The following is a 23,620-nucleotide window of genomic DNA, read 5'->3' as shown; positions in this document are numbered from 1 at the left end:
ATGGAAAGTAAACAAAACTTTATGTAAACACATTTTAATGTATTCAAGAACAACTCAAAACTCCAATGTGTTTATTATAATGTGGAGACAACAGTACAACAAGGCTTTTAAAACTAAAATAAATAAATAAACTAAAATCTATTGAATGTGTAGGGGAATTATGGATATGATAAGATATTATTTATAGCTCTCGTAATCAGGGGCACCACCCCTCACCTAAGAAGGAAAATATTTTACTTAATTGTCTGTTTGTTTGATTAGCCTATTAACAAATCAATAAATATAATTAATAAATCAAGAAATTTCGGAATCAGTCAAATATCTAAAGTTCATGGCTCTACGGTTCAATAGATCCCCTGTATCACTTCAAAGAATAAACATACACCATTGATTGGGTTTTATGGATTTTACTAACTACACATTACTAATAAATGATGTATAAGTAAAGGTAATGATGAGTTTGCAATACAATATGAATTCAACAGATGGTTACTCGATATAGCGACATGAATGAAAGATGATGGTGAATGATGAATTTAAATGAAGGATATGTAATTATGTGGAAACTAAGACAACGTGTAAGTTTTACTGAGTTTTACTGATAAAGAAATTTAGAATTACTTGATCTGACATCAACCCTTGATTTAAACCAATATTTGGATCCTACTTTCATCCATGGAGGGCCTCAGCTGTCCGTCCTTCAGAACCATGCGTATGCACACCAAGTGGAAGATCTCAGAGAGCGTGCATCGGTCCGGGCGGGGTGCTGTGAGGATGGTCAGGTTCGGCTGGGCGTTTGCCTGACTGCCTGGTTCCGGTGGTTGTTGTCGTAGGATTGACAGACGTTTGTCTGCCCAAAAAGCTCTCGCAGGTTGATGACAGATGGAGGAAAAGTTCAATTTAACTAGTTCACTGTTTAATAACTTTCTGGAGAGATCTCAGCGTTGGCCACACGTCAAATCCTCAAAAAGGGTCAAAAACAGGCTGAATGCAAAACTTAATGACGTGTTTACTTAAAGGGCCTTTTCTCTGTACGTTTGCTGACAAAAGTTACAAGGTTACAAAAACTTAAGAAGACTTAGATAAAGAATAACTAAAGATTAAAATAAGATGAGGTGGCTAAGGTAAGAATGTGTGAGGTGAAGAAAAGAAAAAAGGGAAACCTGGAGCAAAAGCCAAGTCAAGTCAAAAAGCTTAGTAAAGAAGAGCGAAGAGAGGACAAAGAGAGTGAGTGCAGCCGGTTTTTGTCCTGGGGAGGGTTTTGTCTGTCAGCCAATCAGGTTCATCACAGCTACTTTACCCTGTGAAACTTTTCATCATCATCATTCATTCAGTATTTAATCCTGATTATAAAATGCACACTATAACATAGTAACACAGAACACAGGATGTATCATTCTGGCATTAATATGACATCAGCTTGATTCATCAAGCTGCTATTTGTAAAAACCTGAAAAGGATTAATATGATCAAGCATGATCACATTGTTATTCTACTATGTTCCATGATAGATAATTGATTATCACCATAATGTAAGCATAACATCAATGTAACACTTTCTCACATTAAGTAACATTCTCATACTACCATTTGTGTTTACTAAAAGAGAAAGTATAATGACAGTTCTTCAAATACCCATTTATCTGTGATCGCTCTAATAACTGTTACAATGGAGGTTTCTTTAGGTAATTGGTACTGATATAAGTAATTGGTATTGTTTAAACCATACTAAGTAATAAGACATTCTTGTTTAAGTCTTTTAACACTAATTTTCTCACTTTCATGCTCTGTGTGAGACACAGAGGAGAAAGTTACTTTTATGTTGTTCTTGTCACTTTTGGTTGCTCCATGGAATGTTAATGGATCTTTGTTTGTTCAAGAGAGAGAGACCATATCAGTCTCTTTATCAAACCTGACCCAATTGACTCATCCCAGGGTCAAAGGTGACTCTGACCAGATGATGTTCTGAACCGTATGATGCTGTGTCGGCTACAAATGCTTAATTGAAAACATCTTTAATAATAATACAAATACACAATTGACTAACCTTGTCTTTGTAACTATGCAACTGGAGATGTCTTAAATTATAATTAGCTTTTTCATGTCCAGGTGAATAAATTGCAGCAAATTGAAGAAATAAATAAACAGTTTACTGTAGTTTTCACTGACTTTAGTTTTACACAACATAACAAAGTGTATATTTCACATTGGACATTTTTATTGTTTTTTACTAAATAAGTTTGGTATTAATAACATCAATGTACTGAGGGGTTACATTGTTCTTCACATATTATCATCAGTTTTCATAACTTAGATTCCTACTTGGGTTTTATTTCCAGCTGACATCCTTAATGTTATGAGCACTTTGTGAGGAAAACAAAACAAAACAAGATTTGTTCAAGAGGAAAATTTATATTAAAAATCAATTATTACAAATTATAGAAACTGTAAAAGTAGTATTATACATTTTCAAAAGTTTAATCTAGTTGTTTCCTCCCTGTGAGGAGGAGTCAATGCAAAACTTTGATAAACTGATACAGCTGATAATGTGGAATAAATAATGCAAATTGGAATAAAAGGAAAAATAAAATAAAAAATATAGAGCATAAGAAATAATAACAATTGAAATATGTAAATGCACAGAAAGGTCGAAGGATTAACGGAGGACAATTTGTAAGATATAGCCTCTAAAGTGCGAGGACAGAAGCTTATCTGCCTGAAATGTTGTTTGTTTGTTTTTTCTTTCAATATTCTCACTGCTCCAAGAAGTCAAGAATAATTTAAATTGTTTCTATTATTATTTTACCGTATGTTTTGATATGTTGTTCTTATGATGTAAAGCAGAGCTGTGATGCTTACGCATTTCCTTTTTAAACCTGTAGAGGGAGGTCTATGCAAACTTTTCATCCCTTATAAACACCACCAGGAATTCTCAAGTCATTTGTGACAGAACAACTGGGACAGATTCTAAACCTTGCAAACTTTCAGATAAAAAATCACTAAACTATATTTTTTTACAGAATGGAAAATATGATTTTCTGGAGTTTATTCTCAATGCTTTGTATTCATGGTAAGAGAATAATTTATCCTTCAACACACAGAAACTTCACAGAGACTTCTGACCTGTGATTTTTTCCAATTTCAATGGATGATGATCATCATGTCTTTGCTTACAGGCGTTTGGAGTGAGATCAAACTGGAGCAGTCTCCCCCTGAGGTGAAAAGACCTGGAGAGACAGTGAAGATGTCATGTATCATATCTGGTTATAGCCCGACAAGCTACAATATTCACTGGATAAGACAGAGGCCAGGCAAAGCTCTGGAGTGGATTGGGAGGATGGATACAGGTTCAAACTCTGCTAGCTACGCCAGCTCCTTTCAAAGTCGATTCATCATGACTGAAACTGGGTCCAGCAGCAATCAGTACCTCGAGATCAAGAGTCTGACAGAAGAAGATTCTGCTGTTTACTTCTGTGCTCGATAAAGCACAGTGACTGAAGACAGTAAAGCAGCTGCACAAAAACCTTCACAGACAACAAGTAATAATGACATCTTGGTTTCTTATCAGCTGAATAGTTACAAAAGCAAAACATCTTACATCACTTACAGTGATAGAGTTACTAATGTCACATTCACAAGTAAAAAGTACACATTATATAAAATGACTTTAAAAGGGAAACAAGCTGAAAAACATTTGATCAGTGAGCTTCATGGATCAGACAGGTGAGATGTCCTCAGTCCAAAATATATTCAAATCATTAGTGAATGTTTTGATGTGATGGCAATAAAGCAATTTCCAAAAAGCATATTGGTGATTAAAATAAGAGAATATTCATTATGTTATTGTACACTCTCATCTGCTGCATATTATGCTCACAAACAGTAATACTATATTAAGTATATTAAGTAAGTATATTAGTAATATAATATTAAGACATACTTTTGTATTTACTCATTTGAATAAACGATTCATAGTGTCTCGTATCTGAACTAAGATGAACATTTTTACATTCATCAAAAGAAGTGTGGTTGTGTTATTAATACTGATTTACATTTTACACATATTAAACTAAAACATGTCAGACAAACGTTAAATTGACTCATTTTCAGGACTGATGCCTGAACATTAACTTCCCAGTCTCACCAAATTACTGAGATCCAAATCCAGTCCAGTTGATGTGAGGAGGAGTCAATGCAAAACTGATATCCATGTGCTGAGAGGTTATATTTTTTTTTCACAAATTGTCATCATTTTTCTTCACTTATATTCCTACTGGGGTTTTATTTCCCCCCCTGACCTGAATTTCGTGAGAAAACAAAATAATACAACATTTGTTCAAAACCTACATTTTTATTAAAAATCGACTATTACCAATTATATAAACTGTAAAAGTACTATAGCAAATTTTCAAAAGTTTAATTTAGTTGTTTCCTCCCTGTGAGGAGGAGTCAATGCAAAACTTTGATGTCTTCCAGCTCTATTTATCTGACTGCAGAGAGGATGACAGAGAACAGTGGACACACAGTTTAACATGGTGGACTATAGGACAGGACTGCTGCTTCTAACTATCTGCTGGACAGGTGAACATATTACCAGATCTTGAGTTCAATTCGTCTTCAAAAACGTTAAAAACGTGTAGCAACAGTATAACAGTTTTCTTTTTTGTCTTAACAGGTGTTGATGGTCAGACTCTGACAGAATCTGAACCAGCGGTTAAAAAACCTGGAGAATCCCACAAACTGACCTGTACAACCTCTGGATTCACATTTAGTGACTATGGTATGCATTGGGTTAGACAGGCACCTGGAAAAGGACTGGAGTGGATTGCTTATATGTACACTGACAGTAGTGGCAAATACTACTCTCAGTCAGTTGAAGGCCGGTTCACCATCTCCAGAGACAACAGCAGACAGCAGCTGTATCTGCAGATGAACAGTCTGAAGACTGAAGATTCTGCTGTTTATTATTGTGCTCGAGACTCACAGTGACTGGAGTTGGTTGAACAGCTGTACAAAATACTACAGTACTCATCCTGATAGGCCGCAACTGCAGAAGCAGAACTTGACAAAGTGCAGATTCATTGAAACTGTGAAAGCCAAAATATAAAAATCATTAAGGTTGTGTGCACACAACAGTACTTAATAAAGAAAAAAAAGACCACACATGTTGACATGTGCTCTCACTCGCTCACTTAAAGAAAAGGTCACAACTCAGATATATCTAAACCATCATCACGTCATCAACAGTCATCATCCATGAATCCTTTTTCTTCATCTTCTTCTCTCTGTTCATGTCATGTCAGTGCAGTGAGTGCAGAGTGTATCCCAGCATGCACAATTTGAACGGCAGGAAAATCTGCTCATCGTAGTTGACTGAGATTTGATTACAACAACATTTCTCAGGATTCACAAGTGAGTTCTATGTTGAAATAGAGACAACTTACAGTCCCTCCTTTTATACTGTAGAGGGCAGACAAGAACTGTCTATCACAGTAGTCTTGCATTGAAGTAATGATAGTGCTGAAAAAAATGTTTTAATTGAGCACACTTATTGTTAATATTTTCATCCTGATACATGGGATGGCACAATGGTTAATGTAGTTCTCTCACCTCACAGGATGAGGGTTCAAAGTTTTAATCCACTGTGAGGATCTGGGTTTTCTCTGAGTGTCTGGTGGTTTCTTCACACAGTCAACACATATGCAATAATAAGCAAATATTTGGCAGAATATTTTTTATTTTTAATCACTGTGAGGAGGAGTCAATGCAAATCTTGATCTCTTCCATCTTTTTTATGTCACTGCAAACTGAAGACAAACCACCAACCAGACATAGAACAGACTTTCACCATGACTTCAACAACATGTTTAACTTTACTGATACTATCAGTCATTTCTGGTGAATTTATCATTTCTTCACACGTCTTTTTCTTTCCATTTTAAGATGTTGTTTGGCTCTGTTTTGATCACACTGCTTTTCTCTCCAGATGTTTGCAGTCAGACTCTGACTCAGTCTGGACCTGTGGTAAAGCAGCCTGGAGAATCCCACAAACTGACCTGTATATATGCAGGAATATCAGATAATGATGCTGCTATCAGCTGGATCAGACAAGCTGAAGGGAAAGCACTGGAGTGGGTTGCCTACATTTCTGCTCCGAGTGGAAGCACTAAAGCTTATTCCACATCAGTCCAGAATCGCTTCACCATTTCCAGAGACAACAATGTGGACCAGGTGTATCTGCAGATGAACAGCTTGAAGACTGAAGACTCTGCTGTTTATTATTGTGCTCGACAGCCACAATGAAACAGGAAGTCAAAGAGCTGAACAAAAACCACTGCAGATGTCACTGAGACACCATAGAAAGTGTTGAAACCACTAAATACAAAAATATACAATACACACTTTTGTTTCTCACAATTTCAACACATCATGTTTCTATCACAACTTTTTCTAAACTGTAGCAACAAATGACGTTTACACACCATCCGGCTGATTGTCTCTTGTTATGAGGCTGAGCAGCATTTTATCAGTAAGAACAATCACAAAAATGTTTTCAATCACAAATTCTGTCTTGACCACTCATGGCTTCAAAAAGATAAAATCAACCAGCTAATCAAATTCACTGTAATTGTTTCAGTTTATTCAGTTTTAATTCATCAGTCTTAGAATGATAAAATATATAGTTTATTGTAAATATCATTAAATACATATAAAATATGTTTGAAATTTAAAAGATTATTTTTTAAACCAACATAGTTTTTCAGATTTGAAGCTACAATTTTGGATAAAAGACGATAACTAATAATATTAAAGGATGATGGATCAGTAAAATAATAATTATTTTTTTTGTTACTTTGAACCAATTTCTATTTTTTTTTTTTTTTACAGATTTTAAACATTTACAAAATATGTAAAAGTGTTATTGATGTATATAGATGTACATTTGAAAAAAATGTAGAATATGTATAAAATACAATGAAAAATGTAAAATCAAGCTTAAATTTCGTTTTAGTAATTGTTGAAGTTTTGTTTTGTTTTTTTCACTCACAGCTGACAATATACAGTTAGTCTGTTTCCTCTCTAGTTCAGCAAACAGTGTGTGGTTTTTGTACGAGGGTTTATCACTGTGATGGCTGGGGGGCACTGTGATATACATCCATACAAAAACCTCAGAGCAACTATCTCACACTTATCTATGCTTGGGATAAATAAGAGGAACAGGATAAAATATTTCTCATTAGAATATGAGGTAATTACTGCCTTTAACATTTTAAATGAGCAAATTGGTGGTTAAAATGTAATTAATTAGCAACTGAAAGTTACGTTAGTCAGATGTTACTATTGCCTTCCATCAAATCTTGACCTAAAAAACAGATTAAAAATGAACATAACATAGAATCTCACAGGATGATAACCAGTGTATCATACAGCTGACTGAAAATAGACTAAACTTATGTGTTTTATACATTCATCAAAGTTTTGAAGTGTTTTATCTGATGCTTCAGGTTTTTGTACAGGCAGTGAATGGAGAATCAGCACTGTGATGCTTTTGACTACTGGGGTCGTGGGACTGATGTCACAGTAACTTCAGGTAAGCCACTTTTAACATAATATTTTTAGTCACAAGTTTAATTTTCTTTTTTAAATATGATTTTGAAGATGAACTCGTGGTCTTGTTTTGTTTCATACTGATGTTGGACAAAGTAGAAAACTGAGCAGGCAAGATGTTTTGAATGCAGCTGTTTCTTAGAAAGCATTTGAAAAAGTTTTTCTTTGTCATTATCGCTTATGTATTGCTGCTCGATTGCAAATGAACATTTATATGCACAATATCATTCTATATTAAACCTGTTATTATTATTTTATTAATTACATACAAAGTATATAACTAATACCTACAACTTATCAACAGTGTGAAATGTAACTATATCTGAAATGTGGCTGTGTGGTATATTTATTTATTTTACATTTAGTTAAATACTGTACATGTGACACAGCGTTTCACTTCATCAACTGAATATTGGCCAAACTACAAATAATTTAAATATACTTACTTTTTTCTTTTAATTAGATGGCACACAGACGATCAACTTTTAAATGAGAAAATAATGTGTGTAATTTTATATCATGACCCGATTTATAGTTCTTGCCAACAAGCTTTCAACATTTTACAGTTTTAGATTGAAGAAGCACAAAATATTCACACATAAGATGATAAGTGAGCACATCAAAACTTTATTCTAAATCAATACATTTTTTAAATGTCCTAATTTCACAGAACAGTGCAGTTTGGGGAGGTTTATATGATCAAAGAAGACACATTTTATCAAAACACTCTTTGTTCGCTTTTTACCTTCTATTATCTCTATGTTGATTTTTTTGTTTATTTGTTGTTTTTCTTCATTTGTGTGCAAACCAAATGGTTGAGGAGTTGTTAGGTTTGAAAATGTAACATTTAATATTAAGATTATTTTCTTTAGTCAGCTTTTAGAAGAGCGGTTGATCATCTCTTTATTTTTAAGTTTATACATTCATGTATTTATACATCTGAAACTTTTAAACTTAAATATTTCAAAACTCTTCTTTCACAGGAACAACTGTATCACCAACTCTGTTCCCTTTGGTTCAATGTGCCTCTGAGAATAACGATAAAGTTACTCTTGGCTGCCTTGCACAGGACTTCTTCCCAAAGAGTCTTCAGTTCCAGTGGACTGGTGGCACGAACACACCGGCCTCTGTACAATATATTTTAGGTCAGAACAGCCCATATAAAGGAGTCAGTGTGGTCCAAGTATCGAGATCTGATGCGGAGACGTTTTCTTATAATTGTTCCATCACTCATCCTGGAGGCCCCAAGTCTGTGCAAGTGAAATGTATGTGATTTTTCATTTGATATACTTGAAATTTCTATATCCACATGTCTTCATTTTTTATTTACAGGTAAAAACACTGTCATCAGAAAGTTATGTCAAATATTAAATATAAAATGAAATATTATTATATTATGAAATTATATTATGTCTCTGCTCTTTCCTCCACCTGCTCAGATGAATCCCCATCTCCTCCAACGGTGACTTTGCTATCGATGCCAAGTGGAGACACTCAGGCCCTGGTGTGTACGATTGAGGAGTTTTCTCCAGAAAAATTGTCAGTCAAATGGAAAAAGAATGAAAACGATGTATCCGACTTCACTGATTGGGTCCCCAAAAAAATTGGAAATGTATATTCAGCTGTCAGCGTCCTGAAGGTCAAGAACGCAGATTGGGAAAAGGAAGCTGTTTACACCTGTGAGGTGGCTCACCAAGGAAAAACATATAAGCAGAAGGCTTCAAAAGGTACTGTGCTGTTAATCTTAGCATTAAATAAAATGTTAGTACAAAACTAGAAGCATATAATTAAACATGACTTAAATGTCATTCTACTGTAATTGTGATGTTTCAGATGTAAAAAATTGTACTGACCCTTTTTTCCTGTTCCTGTCCCTCATGTAGCTCCTGTCACAATGACACTGAACCCTCCAAATCCCAAAAAGATTTTCAACAACAACCAAACAGAGTTGGAGTGTATCATCACTGGACAAGACAAGACCATTGTATCTGAAACTACGATCACTTGGCAGATTAATGGAGTAAATGTGACCAGTTCCATTACTGGACAGACAAAGTCTGCAGGCAGTCAGCACAGCAAAACCAGCACGCTGACTCGTGATTTCAGTGAATGGCAGAAAGTTAACAACGTGCGCTGTTCTGCTAACAGAGATTACATGACACCAGTTATTCAAGATCTGACTGTCCACAAAGGAGGTACGTAACTAAATGATTAAGACTGACTGATAGAACAGTAATCTGTGAGTCAAGGTCTGCAACCAACTCACACACAGATGTGTCATAATGTAATATAGTAAACATAAAGCTTCAATATAATCCTCCCTGTTTAACTAAATGTCTCTTTCAGGTGTGAATCCAACAGTGATGGTCCACGTTCTCTCAGAGGAGGACATCAAAGGAAACTCAGATGTCAGTCTGGTGTGTCTGGTTTCCAGTCGTGAGCTGCAGGATTATTACATTGCCTGGTCAGAAGATGCAGGACAAAGAACTGGTAACTACAAAGACGGCATCACCTCCCCACCTCAGAAGACCAACAATGGCTATTCTGTTACAAGTATTTACACCATCACTAAGGAAAAGTGGAACCAGAAGGGTTCTGTTTTCACCTGCAACGTCTGGCCTGCTGGCAGGAACGACTCCATGAAATCACGAGGAGTGTCTAAAGCTTTGGGTAACTCCATTGAATGTGACAAATAGTAGATTCACCTTTAAATGTGATATTTTGTGCTAATGTGTCGCTCTGTCTCTGAATGTATTTTGACAGTAAACATGTCTGTTTAGTTTTGTTTGTCATCCTGTTGTGTTTCAGTCTGTCTTTGTCATATTGTCAAACTGCTTGAGAAGTGTGCTGATTGTTTCAAATAAATGTTGCATAGAGACATTTTTGTCACATGTTCATGAATGACTTCAATATTTTAAAACAAAAGGAAAAGTTATGTTATAGGGTCATTTTGTATGAGTAGTTTTCAGTGAAGCCTCAAAGTAAAACAATACTCTTTCAATGTTCAAACATCCACACTAACATGATAAAATAACAGATAGTATTTGAATTTATTAGCAATAAGAGAGACAATATCTGGTATTTTAATTAAAACCACACACACACACACACACACACACACACACACACACACACACACACACACACACGCGCACGCGCACGCGCACACACACACACACACACACACACACACACACACGCACACACACACACACACACACACACACACACACACACACATACATACACACACATACACACACTTGTTCCTGTCATTTAACAATTTATACATCCCTCTTCTTAGATGGTCCTCCAAACCCAATACAGAGTATTACATCTGAGTATCTGAGTTGCACAGATGCTTCCCCTGAAGAGGACGAGTTCAGCAGCTTGTGGTCCACAACCTCCTCCTTCATATTCCTCTTCATATTCACTCTTCTCTATAACATCATATTCAGTCTGGTCAAGGTAAACATGAAGGCTTTTCAGTTTTACTCAAGTCTAATGACTGTGTAGCATATTATTAAGATATAATCAGACAATAAAATAATGTTAATAGTACAATCAAATATAAAAGGAAGAGGTGTTTGGTCTCCTTGTGTTGGCAGAGGTTTTCTGTAGCAAGTTTGTCTGCTATGAAGATCATGAAAAGAAGACTGAAAGAAATTAATCCCTTTTGCTTCATACAATAAATGAGACAAACAGGAAGTATCAACATCAATGAAAAGTCATAGTCTGTCAGCTGTCAAAAGTGATTTCAAACTTAACACTAATTGTGCAAGTGTGAGGTCCTCAAACAGTGTAAAGTGTCAGGGCCTTTTGACCAGAAGATATCTGATGCAGTATGAAGCCAGTGAAGTAACCTTTTAATGGACTAAACTGACATTCAAGGAGTTTGGCTCATTGGTTTCCTTCAACAATACTGAACAGTTAATTGGCACCAAAATCAATCTAAAAATGTGATATTACACACTTATTGTGTTGGTTTTTATGGACAAAATTGCACATGCATCGCTTTCAGTACACCGGCTCTGCTTTGAATAAAGTGTTTTGACACGACTAGTCAGGGAACATCTCCACCCACAGAAAACACACTGAGCTGTGTGTGACAGTATACTAGATTAACAACAAACAGCCAATCACAAGAAGTTACCATGTTTTAGTGTCTAAAAAAAATAATACTTTAATATATTATGTATTAATACTGATCAGAGATTACTGCTGATGATACACAGATCATTTGCTTGTCAGTCTTCCAACTGGAGGAATCTCCAGTTTGAGTGTTTCTTTTTTAATTGTTTAATGTTTGTTTGTTTTTTTTCCAGATGAAGAGACAGTAAAGGATGAGATGGATGCACAGCATATACATCTACAGGTCTTAATTGTTTTAGTTTTTTTTCAATGTAGTTTTAAAATTGTGTGCATAATTAATGGAAAACTTGTAATGTCACAGAAAATGGATTTCTCTGTAACATTTGAAAAACACTGTGATGTTGTCTTGCTAATAAGAATAAGACCATTACAAAGTATTCATATGAAGACTTTTTTCCTGCATTGGATATTGTTGTTGTTGTTGTTGTTGTTATATAAATATAGATCATAGAAGTGCAGTATTAACTTTTCATTGATATGTAAATAACAACTTGTATTACAGTATTTTGTAGTTTTGACTATACATCTTTGCTCTTCATGTTTGTGATTCTATGTTTGATCATTTTGTTTATTGTATTTTTCTTTCATCAGTGATTCAATAAATATGATACTTGCAATTGAGATATTGATTGATTTGCAATTGATTTGGACAGCTGCATAAATATTTCACAGAGTGTGTGTAGGATTGTCTCTGAGAACATTTAAAATAGCATCACATAAAATCAACAGACTGTAAACTTCAGTTATCAGTGAAACTAAGAAGGTTTTTCTGTTTCCTGGTGTTTCTAATTATATTATATTTAGAGAGTCACTTCTCCTCTCTCTGCACCTCTGGGACCACACCTGCAGTTGTGAAACTTTGTGGAAACTGTCAGTACTAGAAATACACTTCTTTAAAGCAAAAGACACATTTTTCACTGAATGTATTTGCATATCAGTATGAATCCAGGCGTGAAGTGGCTCATACATACAACAGACACATAGACTCTCAGCAGGCAAGTTAATAAAAGCCTGGTTGTAAGCATTTTCCATAAATGTATTGAGTGTTTGGATGTGTTGGGTATATTCTCAGACACAATGATGAAGCAGCATTAATTATAATTCACAGATATATTTAATACAGAAATTCTTTCATCAAAGCTCATCAAACAATATAGTAGTAAAAATAGAACTTGCAGTGTAGAACATGAAAGATAAGCTGAAACATCAGATACAATATAAGTCTATTTCTGTATGTTGTTGTTTTTGTTGCTGTACGGTGTAGGTTTAAGTGTGGCTGCACTTTAGCAAACTGAATAAAGATAAAGCTGTACATACAGTATATACAGCATATCATAGTGACTTTGCAAAAATGTGTTTTTGACATATGAGAACATTTACTGTCTGATCTTAACTTGAGTGTTTTCATTGTATTACATCAATTTTAAAGGTTAATTGTTTGCCAGAGTAAAAATGATGAACCCTTTCGTACTGTTTTCTTCTTCACTCTTAACTTTGAACTAGAAAGTAACATACTGTCAGGAATTCAATATTTAATTCATGACATGACTAATATATATTACCAGACAAAGACAAGGAGAAAGGCATGGGTGTTGTAAAATGCAACTAGTTGTGTAAGAAGCAACAATTGAAAAGTTATAATTCCATATAAACATTTTGTGTAACTAATACAAGGTTGTTTAATGAAAAGAGCTGACAAGTTACAGAATGAAATCCCATGGGTATTACATTGTTGTACTTTATACATCATTGACACACTAGTCAAATTACTGTACAATTATACATATATTACTAAATTATGAATTATGCAATATAGGAATCTGCCATCTGTCGAAGGATTATCAACAATATGCATGTATAAAAGGATATGAAGCCATGAAGCTTTAACACAGTGTTTTGTTTAATGGTTTTCTTTTTCAGATTCAGAAGAAACAAGATGAAAGGGATCCAGTATGTAACAGACAGAGATGACAACTGTCATGCTGAAAGTGAGATCATAAACTGCCAAGGTTCAATTGAACAATTCAAATGGACTATATGATGTGCAAAGGCCAACAAACTTATGAAACCATTTTAACAGATTATAAACTTCTGTTAACGGTTTATTTCACAGGGTTTCTTTGTTTTCTGACATTTCTAAACATATCATCTTTACAGAGTCACTTCCCCTCTCTCTGCACCTCTGGGAGCACACAAGCAGCTGTGAAACTCTGTAGAAACTGTCAGTATAAATCCAGGCATGAAATGTATGCAGACTGACACTCATCTTCAGAAAGTTAAAATAAAAAAATAAAAACAATATAAACATTGTATTCGCATATCAAACCATTTCAACCACATTATTTTATAAGACATACAGTTACAGACTAAAATCAGCAGTAACAGTAGCTGTGTTGATTTGTCTTGTTGAAGTTGTTCAAGTTGTGTACACAATCACTCTTATACAGTATTTATTTTCCACCTTGTTATTAGAACAAAACTCAAAACTGTGTATAATGGAAAAAATGTCCATAGTTATGAACAGACATCACTGAATAAGTGATTTGGGACACAGCTGTGGCTTTTATAGGTGACAGACGGATCATGGAGCCTTTTTGGTGTGTTATGGCGCTTTTCCACTACACCGTTCCAGCACGACTCGCCTCGACTCGCCTAGGTTCTTTTTGCGTTTCCACTAGGTAAAGTACCTGGTACCTGGTCCTTTTTTAGTACCTGCTCTGGTGAGGTTCCAAGCGAGCCAAGCCGGTACTAAAATGTGACGTCGACACACTGCTGGCCGCTGATTGGTAGTTGTCGCTGGAAGAGTCATGAGCCGTCCCACACAAGAATCAAACCCGGCATTTTTAAATACCGGCAGCAGCGTTACAACCATAATAGTTACAGCCATACGGCTCAATTTTCTTGCTTTGTGTGAGACAAAAAGCCACATACAGCAGCAAGTACACCACTGCCTCAATGTCCTCCATTGTTTATGTGTTTTATGTCGCGTATAAAACGAAGTCACGGCAGTTTCGTGGAGCCGTGCTATGACGACCCCGCCCACGTTGAGTAGGTACTTTTTTGTAATGGAAAAGCAACCGTGCCGAGCCGAGGCGAGCCGAGGCGAGGCGAGGCGAGTCGTGCTGAAACTGTGTAGTGGAAAAGTGCCAATAGATTATGTATGATGAGTGTTTCCTTGTGATGAGTTTGATTAGTTAATGACTGTAATGAGTTCCTCTAGTTTATGTCTGGGGAGTGTTATGGCGCTTTTCCACTAGACCGTTCCAGCACGACTCGCCCCGACTCGCCTCGGTTCTTTTTGCGTTTCCACTAGGGAAAGTACCTGGTACCTGGTCCTTTTTTAGTACCTGCTCTGGTGAGGTTCCAAGCGAGCCAAGCCGGTACTAAAATGTGACGTCGACACACTGCTGGCCGCTGATTGGTAGTTGTCGCTGGAAGCGTCATGAGCCGTCCCACACAAGAATCAAACCCGGCATTTTTAAATACCGGCAGCAGCGTTACAACCATAGTTACAGCCATACGGCTCAATTTTCTTGCTTTGTGTGAGACAAAAAGCCACATACAGCAGCAAGTACACCACTGCCTCAATGTCCTCCATTGTGTATGTGTTTTGTGTCGCGTATAAAACGAAGTCACGGCAGTTTCGTGGAGCCGTGCTATGACGACCCCGCCAACGTTGAGTAGGTACTTTTTTGTAATGGAAAAGGAACAGTGCTGAGTCGAGGCGAGCCGAGGCGAGTCGAGGCGAGGCGAGTCGTGCTGAAACTGTGTAGTGGAAAAGCGCCATTAGTCATCGTAGCTGCTTGACCGATGATGCTTGACAGAAGTGTTTTGCATTTGACTGTGAGATAGTTCAACTGGAGCAGCCTGTGTTATTTACTTGTAGGTTTGAACTCATTAAGACTCATTTCCATTTTTTCTTCTGCTGATTTGGAAAGAGTGATTAACACAAACCAAAAACCTGTAGTGGGTGCTGTTGGAAGGAGTTTAACCTCATTCATTTGGTCATGATCATAAATCGGTTGTACATTTTCATTAAACCAATTATTCATGAAAAAGCGATTGTGTTCTGTGGTTCCTTTAGGATTATATTACTTTTCTTTTCCTTTTTGATAGTTTAGAGGGAATAGCCGGGTGCGAGGTCACACTACGTGGCTGGCCCAGTGATTTACCCTTCTTTTGTTTATTTCAGCTGGGATCTCCATCCTCTTTTTGTTGACACTTTGTTTGAGTTCTACTGTTTGATTTGAATAAACTTTTGTTTAATTTCGAACTTTGTGTCTGAGCGTCCTTTTAAATATGTTACGCCCTCTCTGTGAGTTTGTATGTTAGGGGGTCCGTAACAATGTATATGACCAAGTGACTGATTAAAAAAAAAAAATGTTATCAATCTATTTTAAGTAATGTATAAATGATTACATGTCATACACAAACCTGTTGTCAATAACTAATAAATACAAGTTTAACAGGGATCCAAGCAGGAGACAAAGAATAACAAAAAAAAAATATATGTATATATATGCCTTAAGTATTATTTAAAAGATGCTTCAATCATACCAACTGAACGTACTATTTCTTTCTTTCTTAATAATAATAACAATAGTGTTTCCAGATGTGATATCTTATCCAATATGGAAGGATAAAAACTGATACTGATAAATATACTGATGTTCAGTCACTAATACCAAGTCTGTGGAGACTCTCATTCTCTCCTGCAGATTCTCATTTACATGCTGTGGTATGAAGTGTATCAGACAACCTGCAGGAAAAGGACCAGAGTGGATAGGGGTCGGCTTCTCTGATGCCAGTAGGAACACTTATGCTAGAAGTTTGAGGACTCTGCAGTGTATTACTGTGCTAGACACATATACACACACTGTTTATTACTGTAAGGAGCAGTAGTAAGGCTTTACAAAAACCCTCAGTGTTGTGTCTGTAACAAAGACCTACAGGGAGCAGTAGGAGACTGTAGAACAGAAGGCAGTAAGAAGACTGATATTGCTCCTAAAAGTGCACAGACAACACACAGTGAAACCACCACCTTTACATTATGTGGGGTTTCCAATTGAGTGCTGTGTTTTTGCTTGTATCTTGCACTGTTGTTTCTTTCGAATAATCTTCATGCATGTTATTACTGTTTAAAAAACTAGAACAAAAATGTATTTACAAACATCAAAAATTCTGACCACAAATTGACTGCTGGAGAGAATTCTAAATAAACAAGTCTTTTTAAAGTAAGAATAAATATGTGTTCTGAGTTTGACATACCACAGAAAAGCGTGTTGTTAACCACCCTGCCAAATTTGAATGATTAAAAAAATTGCCAAATATATGAAATTAGGCTTCAAAGTTGTGTAAAAAAACAGCCTCTTTCTCTGCTCCCAAACGCTGTGGGCGTGCCCGCAGAGTTCGCTGAAACCCCGCCCCCTACCAAGTGTCACCTGTCAATCAAAGTCACCACCTCTACCAGAAACATGGACGCTACGTCTGAGAGCTTTCTGCTGCTAAGCTCGGCGGCTACCTCAGCGCTTGCTCAGCTAACTGGCTAACTGTAGACTGTAGTGGTAGTAGTAGTAGTAGTGTGCAACTGCAGCTCATTCAGAACGCTGCAGCTCGAGTTTTGACCAGAACAAAGAGATCAGAGCACATTACTCCAGTTCTAAAGTCTTTACACTGGCTCCCAGTCAGCTATAGAATAGATTTTAAAGTTATGCTACTGGTCTACAAATCACTGAATGGTTTAGGTCCAGAATACATGAATGACATTTTAGTAGAATATAAACCCAGTAGAGCTCTGAGATCTACTGACTCAGGTCAGATAGTGGAGCCCAGAGTTCAGACTAAACATGGTGAAGCAGCTTTTAGCTGTTATGCTGCACACAACTGGAACAAACTACCGGCAGAACTGAAATCAGCCCCAACTGTGAATATTTTTAAATCCAGGTTAAAAACACTTCTTTTCTCCTGTGCTTATGATTGAGCTCTTTCAAAGCACTTTAAATTGTAATCTTTCATTTGCACTCTATGTCCTTTTAATGATTTTAAAGCAAATCATTATTTTATGCTGCAATCTTATTTTTAATGCTCTATTATAGTATTTTATTTCTCTCTCTTTCTATGTTTCTGTACTTTGTTTTTATTATTAGTGTGTGTGTGTGTGTGTGTGTGTGTGGGGGGGGTGGGGGGGGGTATGTATGTGTTTACTATGATTGGGTTGTATTTTTATTTCTCAAATTCCATGTTTTTTTCAATTTTTTCTGTTAAATGTTTCTTTTATGTAAAGCACATTGAGTTGCCACTGTGTATGAAATGCGCTATATAAATAAAACTGCCTTGCCTTGCCTAGTGTGCGCTGAATGTATTCATACCTGCAGCAGCAGGGGTGGGTTTATGCCCGTTACGTAACACGGCTGAGATTTTCAGACCCGCCCACTAAATCCTGAACACAGAAATCTTGAAACACAGTTTGTGAAGTCTAGCTCCACAATTCAAATCTAAATGGTTGAAATGCTTTTTACACCTTTTTTAGAAATACATTCATGACCTATTTAATGTGTTTAGAAGAAAATGTCTGAATTCACTTTACACAGTCTTTAAATTCACGTTGCATTAAATTATGAATTAATTTGGCAAGAGTTTCAACTCTAACTTTATATTGTACTGATGGCCAAATCCAATCCAGTTTTATCTTCCCTGTGAGGAGGAGTCAATGCAAAACTTTGATGTCTTCCAGCTCTACTTATCTGACTGCAGAGAGGATGACAGAGAACAGTGGACACACAGTTTAACATGATGGACTATAGGACAGGACTGCTGCTTCTAACTATCTGCTGGACAGGTGAAAAGATTCACGGATCTTGAGCTCATTCACAGAAATATCCTCAATATTATACTAACATATGCAGCAAGTGACTTTTTTTCTTTTGACAGGTGTTGATGGTCAGACTCTGACAGAATCTGAACCAGCAGTTAAAAAGCCTGGAGAATCCCACAAACTGACCTGTACATATGCAGGAATATCAGATGATAATGCTCATGTCGGCTGGATCAGACAAGCTGAAGGGAAAGCACTGGAGTGGGTTGCCTACATTTCTGCTCCGAGTGGAAGCACTAAAGCTTATTCCACATCAGTCCAGAATCGCTTCACCATTTCCAGAGACAACAATGTGGACCAGGTGTATCTGCAGATGAACAGCTTGAAGACTGAAGACTCTGCTGTTTATTATTGTGCTCGACAGCCACAATGAAACAGGAAGTCAAAGAGCTGAACAAAAACCACTGCAGATGTCACTGAGACACCATAGAAAGTGTTGAAACCACTAAATACAAAAATATAAAATACACACTTTTGTTTCTCACAATTTCAACACATCATGTTTCTATTACAACTTGTTCTAAACTGTAGCAACAAATGACATTTACACACCATCCGGCTGATTGTCTCTTGTTATGAGGCTGAGCAGCATTTTATCAGTAAGAACAATCACAAAAATGTTTTCAATAACAAAGTCTGTGTTGATCATTCATAAGGATCAAATCAGCCAGTTAATCAAATTTATCATACTAATTATTTCAGTTTTTCAGTTTTAATTCATCAGTCTTATAGTGATAGAATATATTGTTTATATCAAATATATTTAAAATATTTGAAATTTAAAAGATCATTTTTTTTTATAACCAACATAGTTTTTTCAGATTTGAAGCTACAATTTTGGATAAAAGATGATAACTAATAATAGTAAAGGATGATGGATCAGGTATGATATGGTCTTATTGATGTGTATAGATAATAAATTAAAAAAATGTAGATGATGTATTCTTAACAATACAATGAAAAATGTAAAATCAAAAACTAACAAACTTAAATGTAGTTTTGATGATTGTTGAAGTTTTGTTCCTGTTTTGTTTTTTGTTTTTTTGACTCACAGCTGACAACAAACAGTGTGTGGTTTTTGTACGAGGGTTTATTACTGTGGCGTATACGGGGGCACTGTGATATACATCCATACAAAAACCTCAGAGCAACTATCTCACACTTATCTATGCTTGGGATGAATAAGAGGAACAGGATAAAATATTTCTCATTAGAATATGAGGTAATTACTGCCTTTATCATTTTAAATGAGCAAATTGGTGGTTAAAATGTAATTAATTAGCAACTGAAAGTTACGTTAGTCGGATGTTATTAATGCCTTCAGTCAAATCTTGACCTAAAAAAAGGATTAAACATTTACATAAAATAGAAACTCACAGGATGATAACCAGTGTATCATACAGCTGACTGAAAATAGACTAAACGTACATGTTTTATACATTTATGAAAGTGTTGAAGCGTTTTATCTGATGCTTCAGGTTTTTGTACAGGCAGTGAATGGAGAAGCAGCACTGTGACTATTTTGACTACTGGGGTCGTGGGACTGATGTCACAGTAACTTCAGGTAAGCCACTTTTAACATAATATTTTTAGTCACAAGTTTAATTTTCTTTTTTAAATATGATTTTGAAGATGAACTTGTGGTCTTGTTTATTTTCTTACTGATGTTGGACAAAGTAGAAAACTGAGCAGGCAAGATGTTTTGAATGCAGCTGTTTCTTAGAAAGCATTTGAAAAAGTTTTTCTTTGTCATTATCGCTTATGTATTGCTGCTCGATTGCAAATGAACATTTATATGCACAATATCATTCTATATTAAACCTGTTATTATTATTTTATTAATTACATACAAAGTATATAACTAATACCTACAACTTATCAACAGTGTGAAATGTAACTATATCTGAAATGTGGCTGTGTGGTATATTTATTTATTTTACATTTAGTTAAATACTGTACATGTGACACAGCGTTTCACTTCATCAACTGAATATTGGCCAAACTACAAATAATTTAAATATACTTACTTTTTTCTTTTAATTAGATGGCACACAGACGATCAACTTTTAAATGAGAAAATAATGTGTGTAATTTTATATCATGACCCGATTTATAGTTCTTGCCAACAAGCTTTCAACATTTTACAGTTTTAGATTGAAGAAGCACAAAATATTCACACATAAGATGATAAGTGAGCACATCAAAACTTTATTCTAAATCAATAGCTTTTTTAAATGTCCTAATTTCACAGAACAGTGCAGTTTGGGGAGGTTTATATGATCAAAGAAGACACATTTTATCAAAACACTCTTTGTTCGCTTTTTACCTTCTATTACCTCTAGGTTGTTTTTTTGTTGTTTTTCTTCATTTGTGTGCAAACCAAATGGTTGAGGAGTTGTTAGGTTTGAAAATGTAACATTTAATATTAAGATTATTTTCTTTAGTCAGCTTTTAGAAGAGCGGTTGATCATCTCTTTATTTTTAAGTTTATACATTCATGTATTTATACATCTGAAACTTTTAAACTTAAATATTTCAAAACTCTTCTTTCACAGAAACAACTGTATCACCAGCTCTGTTCCCTTTGGTTCAATGTGCCTCTGAGAATAACGATAAAGTTACTCTTGGCTGCCTTGCACAGGACTTCTTCCCAAAGAGTCTTCAGTTCCAGTGGGCTAGTGGCAAGAACACACCGGCCTCTGTACAATATATTTTAGGTCAAAACAACAAATATACAGGAGTCAGTGTGGTCCAAGTATCGAGATCTGATGCAGATTCGTTGCCTTATAATTGTTCCATCACTCATCCTGGAGGCTCCGAGACTGTACAAGTGAAATGTATGTGATTTTTCATTTTTTATACTTGAAATTTCTATATCCACATGTTTTCATTTTTGTTTACAGGTAAAAATACTGTCATCAGAAAATGATTAATGATGATTAATGAACTGTGATGACACAGAATTAAATATATTATGTCTCTGCTCTTTCCTCCACCTGCTCAGATGAATTCCCATCTCCTCCAACGGTGACTTTGCTATCGATGCCAAGTGGAGACACTCAGGCCCTGGTGTGTACGATTGAGGAGTTTTCTCCAGAAAAATTGTCAGTCAAATGGAAAAAGAATGAAAACGATGTATCCGACTTCACTGATTGGGTCCCCAAAAAAATTGGAAATGTATATTCAGCTGTCAGCGTCCTGAAGGTCAAGAACGCAGATTGGGAAAAGGAAGCTGTTTACACCTGTGAGGTGGCTCACCAAGGAAAAACATATAAGCAGAAGGCTTCAAAAGGTACTGTGCTGTTAATCTTAGCATTAAATAAAATGTTAGTACAAAACTAGAAGCATATAATTAAACATGACTTAAATGTCATTCTACTGTAATTGTGATGTTTCAGATGTAAAAAATTGTACTGACCCTTTTTTCCTGTTCCTGTCCCTCATGTAGCTCCTGTCACAATGACACTGAACCCTCCAAATCCCAAAAAGATTTTCAACAACAACCAAACAGAGTTGGAGTGTATCATCACTGGACAAGACAAGACCATTGTATCTGAAACTACGATCACTTGGCAGATTAATGGAGTAAATGTGACCAGTTCCATTACTGGACAGACAAAGTCTGCAGGCAGTCAGCACAGCAAAACCAGCACGCTGACTCGTGATTTCAGTGAATGGCAGAAAGTTAACAACGTGCGCTGTTCTGCTAACAGAGATTACATGACACCAGTTATTCAAGATCTGACTGTCCACAAAGGAGGTACGTAACTAAATGATTAAGACTGACTGATAGAACAGTAATCTGTGAGTCAAGGTCTGCAACCAACTCACACACAGATGTGTCATAATGTAATATAGTAAACATAAAGCTTCAATATAATCCTCCCTGTTTAACTAAATGTCTCTTTCAGGTGTGAATCCAACAGTGATGGTCCACGTTCTCTCAGAGGAGGACATCAAAGGAAACTCAGATGTCAGTCTGGTGTGTCTGGTTTCCAGTCGTGAGCTGCAGGATTATTACATTGCCTGGTCAGAAGATGCAGGACAAAGAACTGGTAACTACAAAGACGGCATCACCTCCCCACCTCAGAAGACCAACAATGGCTATTCTGTTACAAGTATTTACACCATCACTAAGGAAAAGTGGAACCAGAAGGGTTCTGTTTTCACCTGCAACGTCTGGCCTGCTGGCAGGAACGACTCCATGAAATCACGAGGAGTGTCTAAAGCTTTGGGTAACTCCATTGAATGTGACAAATAGTAGATTCACCTTTAAATGTGATATTTTGTGCTAATGTGTCGCTCTGTCTCTGAATGTATTTTGACAGTAAACATGTCTGTTTAGTTTTGTTTGTCATCCTGTTGTGTTTCAGTCTGTCTTTGTCATATTGTCAAACTGCTTGAGAAGTGTGCTGATTGTTTCAAATAAATGTTGCATAGAGACATTTTTGTCACATGTTCATGAATGACTTCAATATTTTAAAACAAAAGGAAAAGTTATGTTATAGGGTCATTTTGTATGAGTAGTTTTCAGTGAAGCCTCAAAGTAAAACAATACTCTTTCAATGTTCAAACATCCACACTAACATGATAAAATAACAGATAGTATTTGAATTTATTAGCAATAAGAGAGACAATATCTGGTATTTTAATTAAAACCACACACACACACACACACACACACACACACACGCGCACGCGCACGCGCACACACACACACACACACACACACACACACACACACACACACACACACACACACACACACACACACGCACACACACACACACACACACACACACACACACACACACATACATACACACACATACACACACTTGTTCCTGTCATTTAACAATTTATACATCCCTCTTCTTAGATGGTCCTCCAAACCCAATACAGAGTATTACATCTGAGTATCTGAGTTGCACAGATGCTTCCCCTGAAGAGGACGAGTTCAGCAGCTTGTGGTCCACAACCTCCTCC

General features: G+C 36.1%; 2 protein-coding genes and 1 gene segment (V, D, J or C); all 3 read left to right on the top strand.

The window, feature by feature from the left end:
- The first annotated feature begins 4,532 nt into the window (after positions 1-4,532).
- LOC133999392 (immunoglobulin gamma-1 heavy chain-like) lies at positions 4,533-10,486 on the top strand. The gene is made up of 7 exons (XM_062438617.1): positions 4,533-4,581; positions 4,676-4,981; positions 7,544-7,591; positions 8,592-8,873; positions 9,048-9,335; positions 9,492-9,803; positions 9,955-10,486. Exons 1-7 carry the CDS (start codon positions 4,533-4,535, stop codon positions 10,302-10,304), a joined length of 1,635 nt encoding a protein of 544 aa, XP_062294601.1. The 3' UTR covers positions 10,305-10,486.
- An 8,066-nt stretch (positions 10,487-18,552) lies between these two features.
- Positions 18,553-23,620, top strand: part of LOC133999401 (uncharacterized) — a 36,946-nt gene continuing 31,878 nt past the window's right edge. Inside the window, exons 1-2 of the mRNA XM_062438619.1 lie at positions 18,553-18,598; positions 18,691-18,997. Of these exons, the coding sequence (XP_062294603.1) occupies positions 18,553-18,598; positions 18,691-18,997 (353 nt within the window). The remainder of the gene's footprint in view (positions 18,599-18,690; positions 18,998-23,620) is intronic.
- LOC133999393 (immunoglobulin mu heavy chain-like) lies at positions 20,125-23,077 on the top strand. The segment is given in 5 exon segments: positions 20,125-20,198; positions 21,190-21,471; positions 21,639-21,926; positions 22,083-22,394; positions 22,546-23,077. Coding segments are annotated over 5 exon segments (1,299 nt in total).

This window comes from Scomber scombrus, chromosome 18 (assembly GCF_963691925.1).
Source record: "Scomber scombrus chromosome 18, fScoSco1.1, whole genome shotgun sequence".
Lineage (NCBI taxonomy): Eukaryota > Metazoa > Chordata > Actinopteri > Scombriformes > Scombridae > Scomber > Scomber scombrus.
Note: the sequence above shows the minus strand (reverse complement) of the source record. Positions and strands in the feature narration are given on the sequence as shown.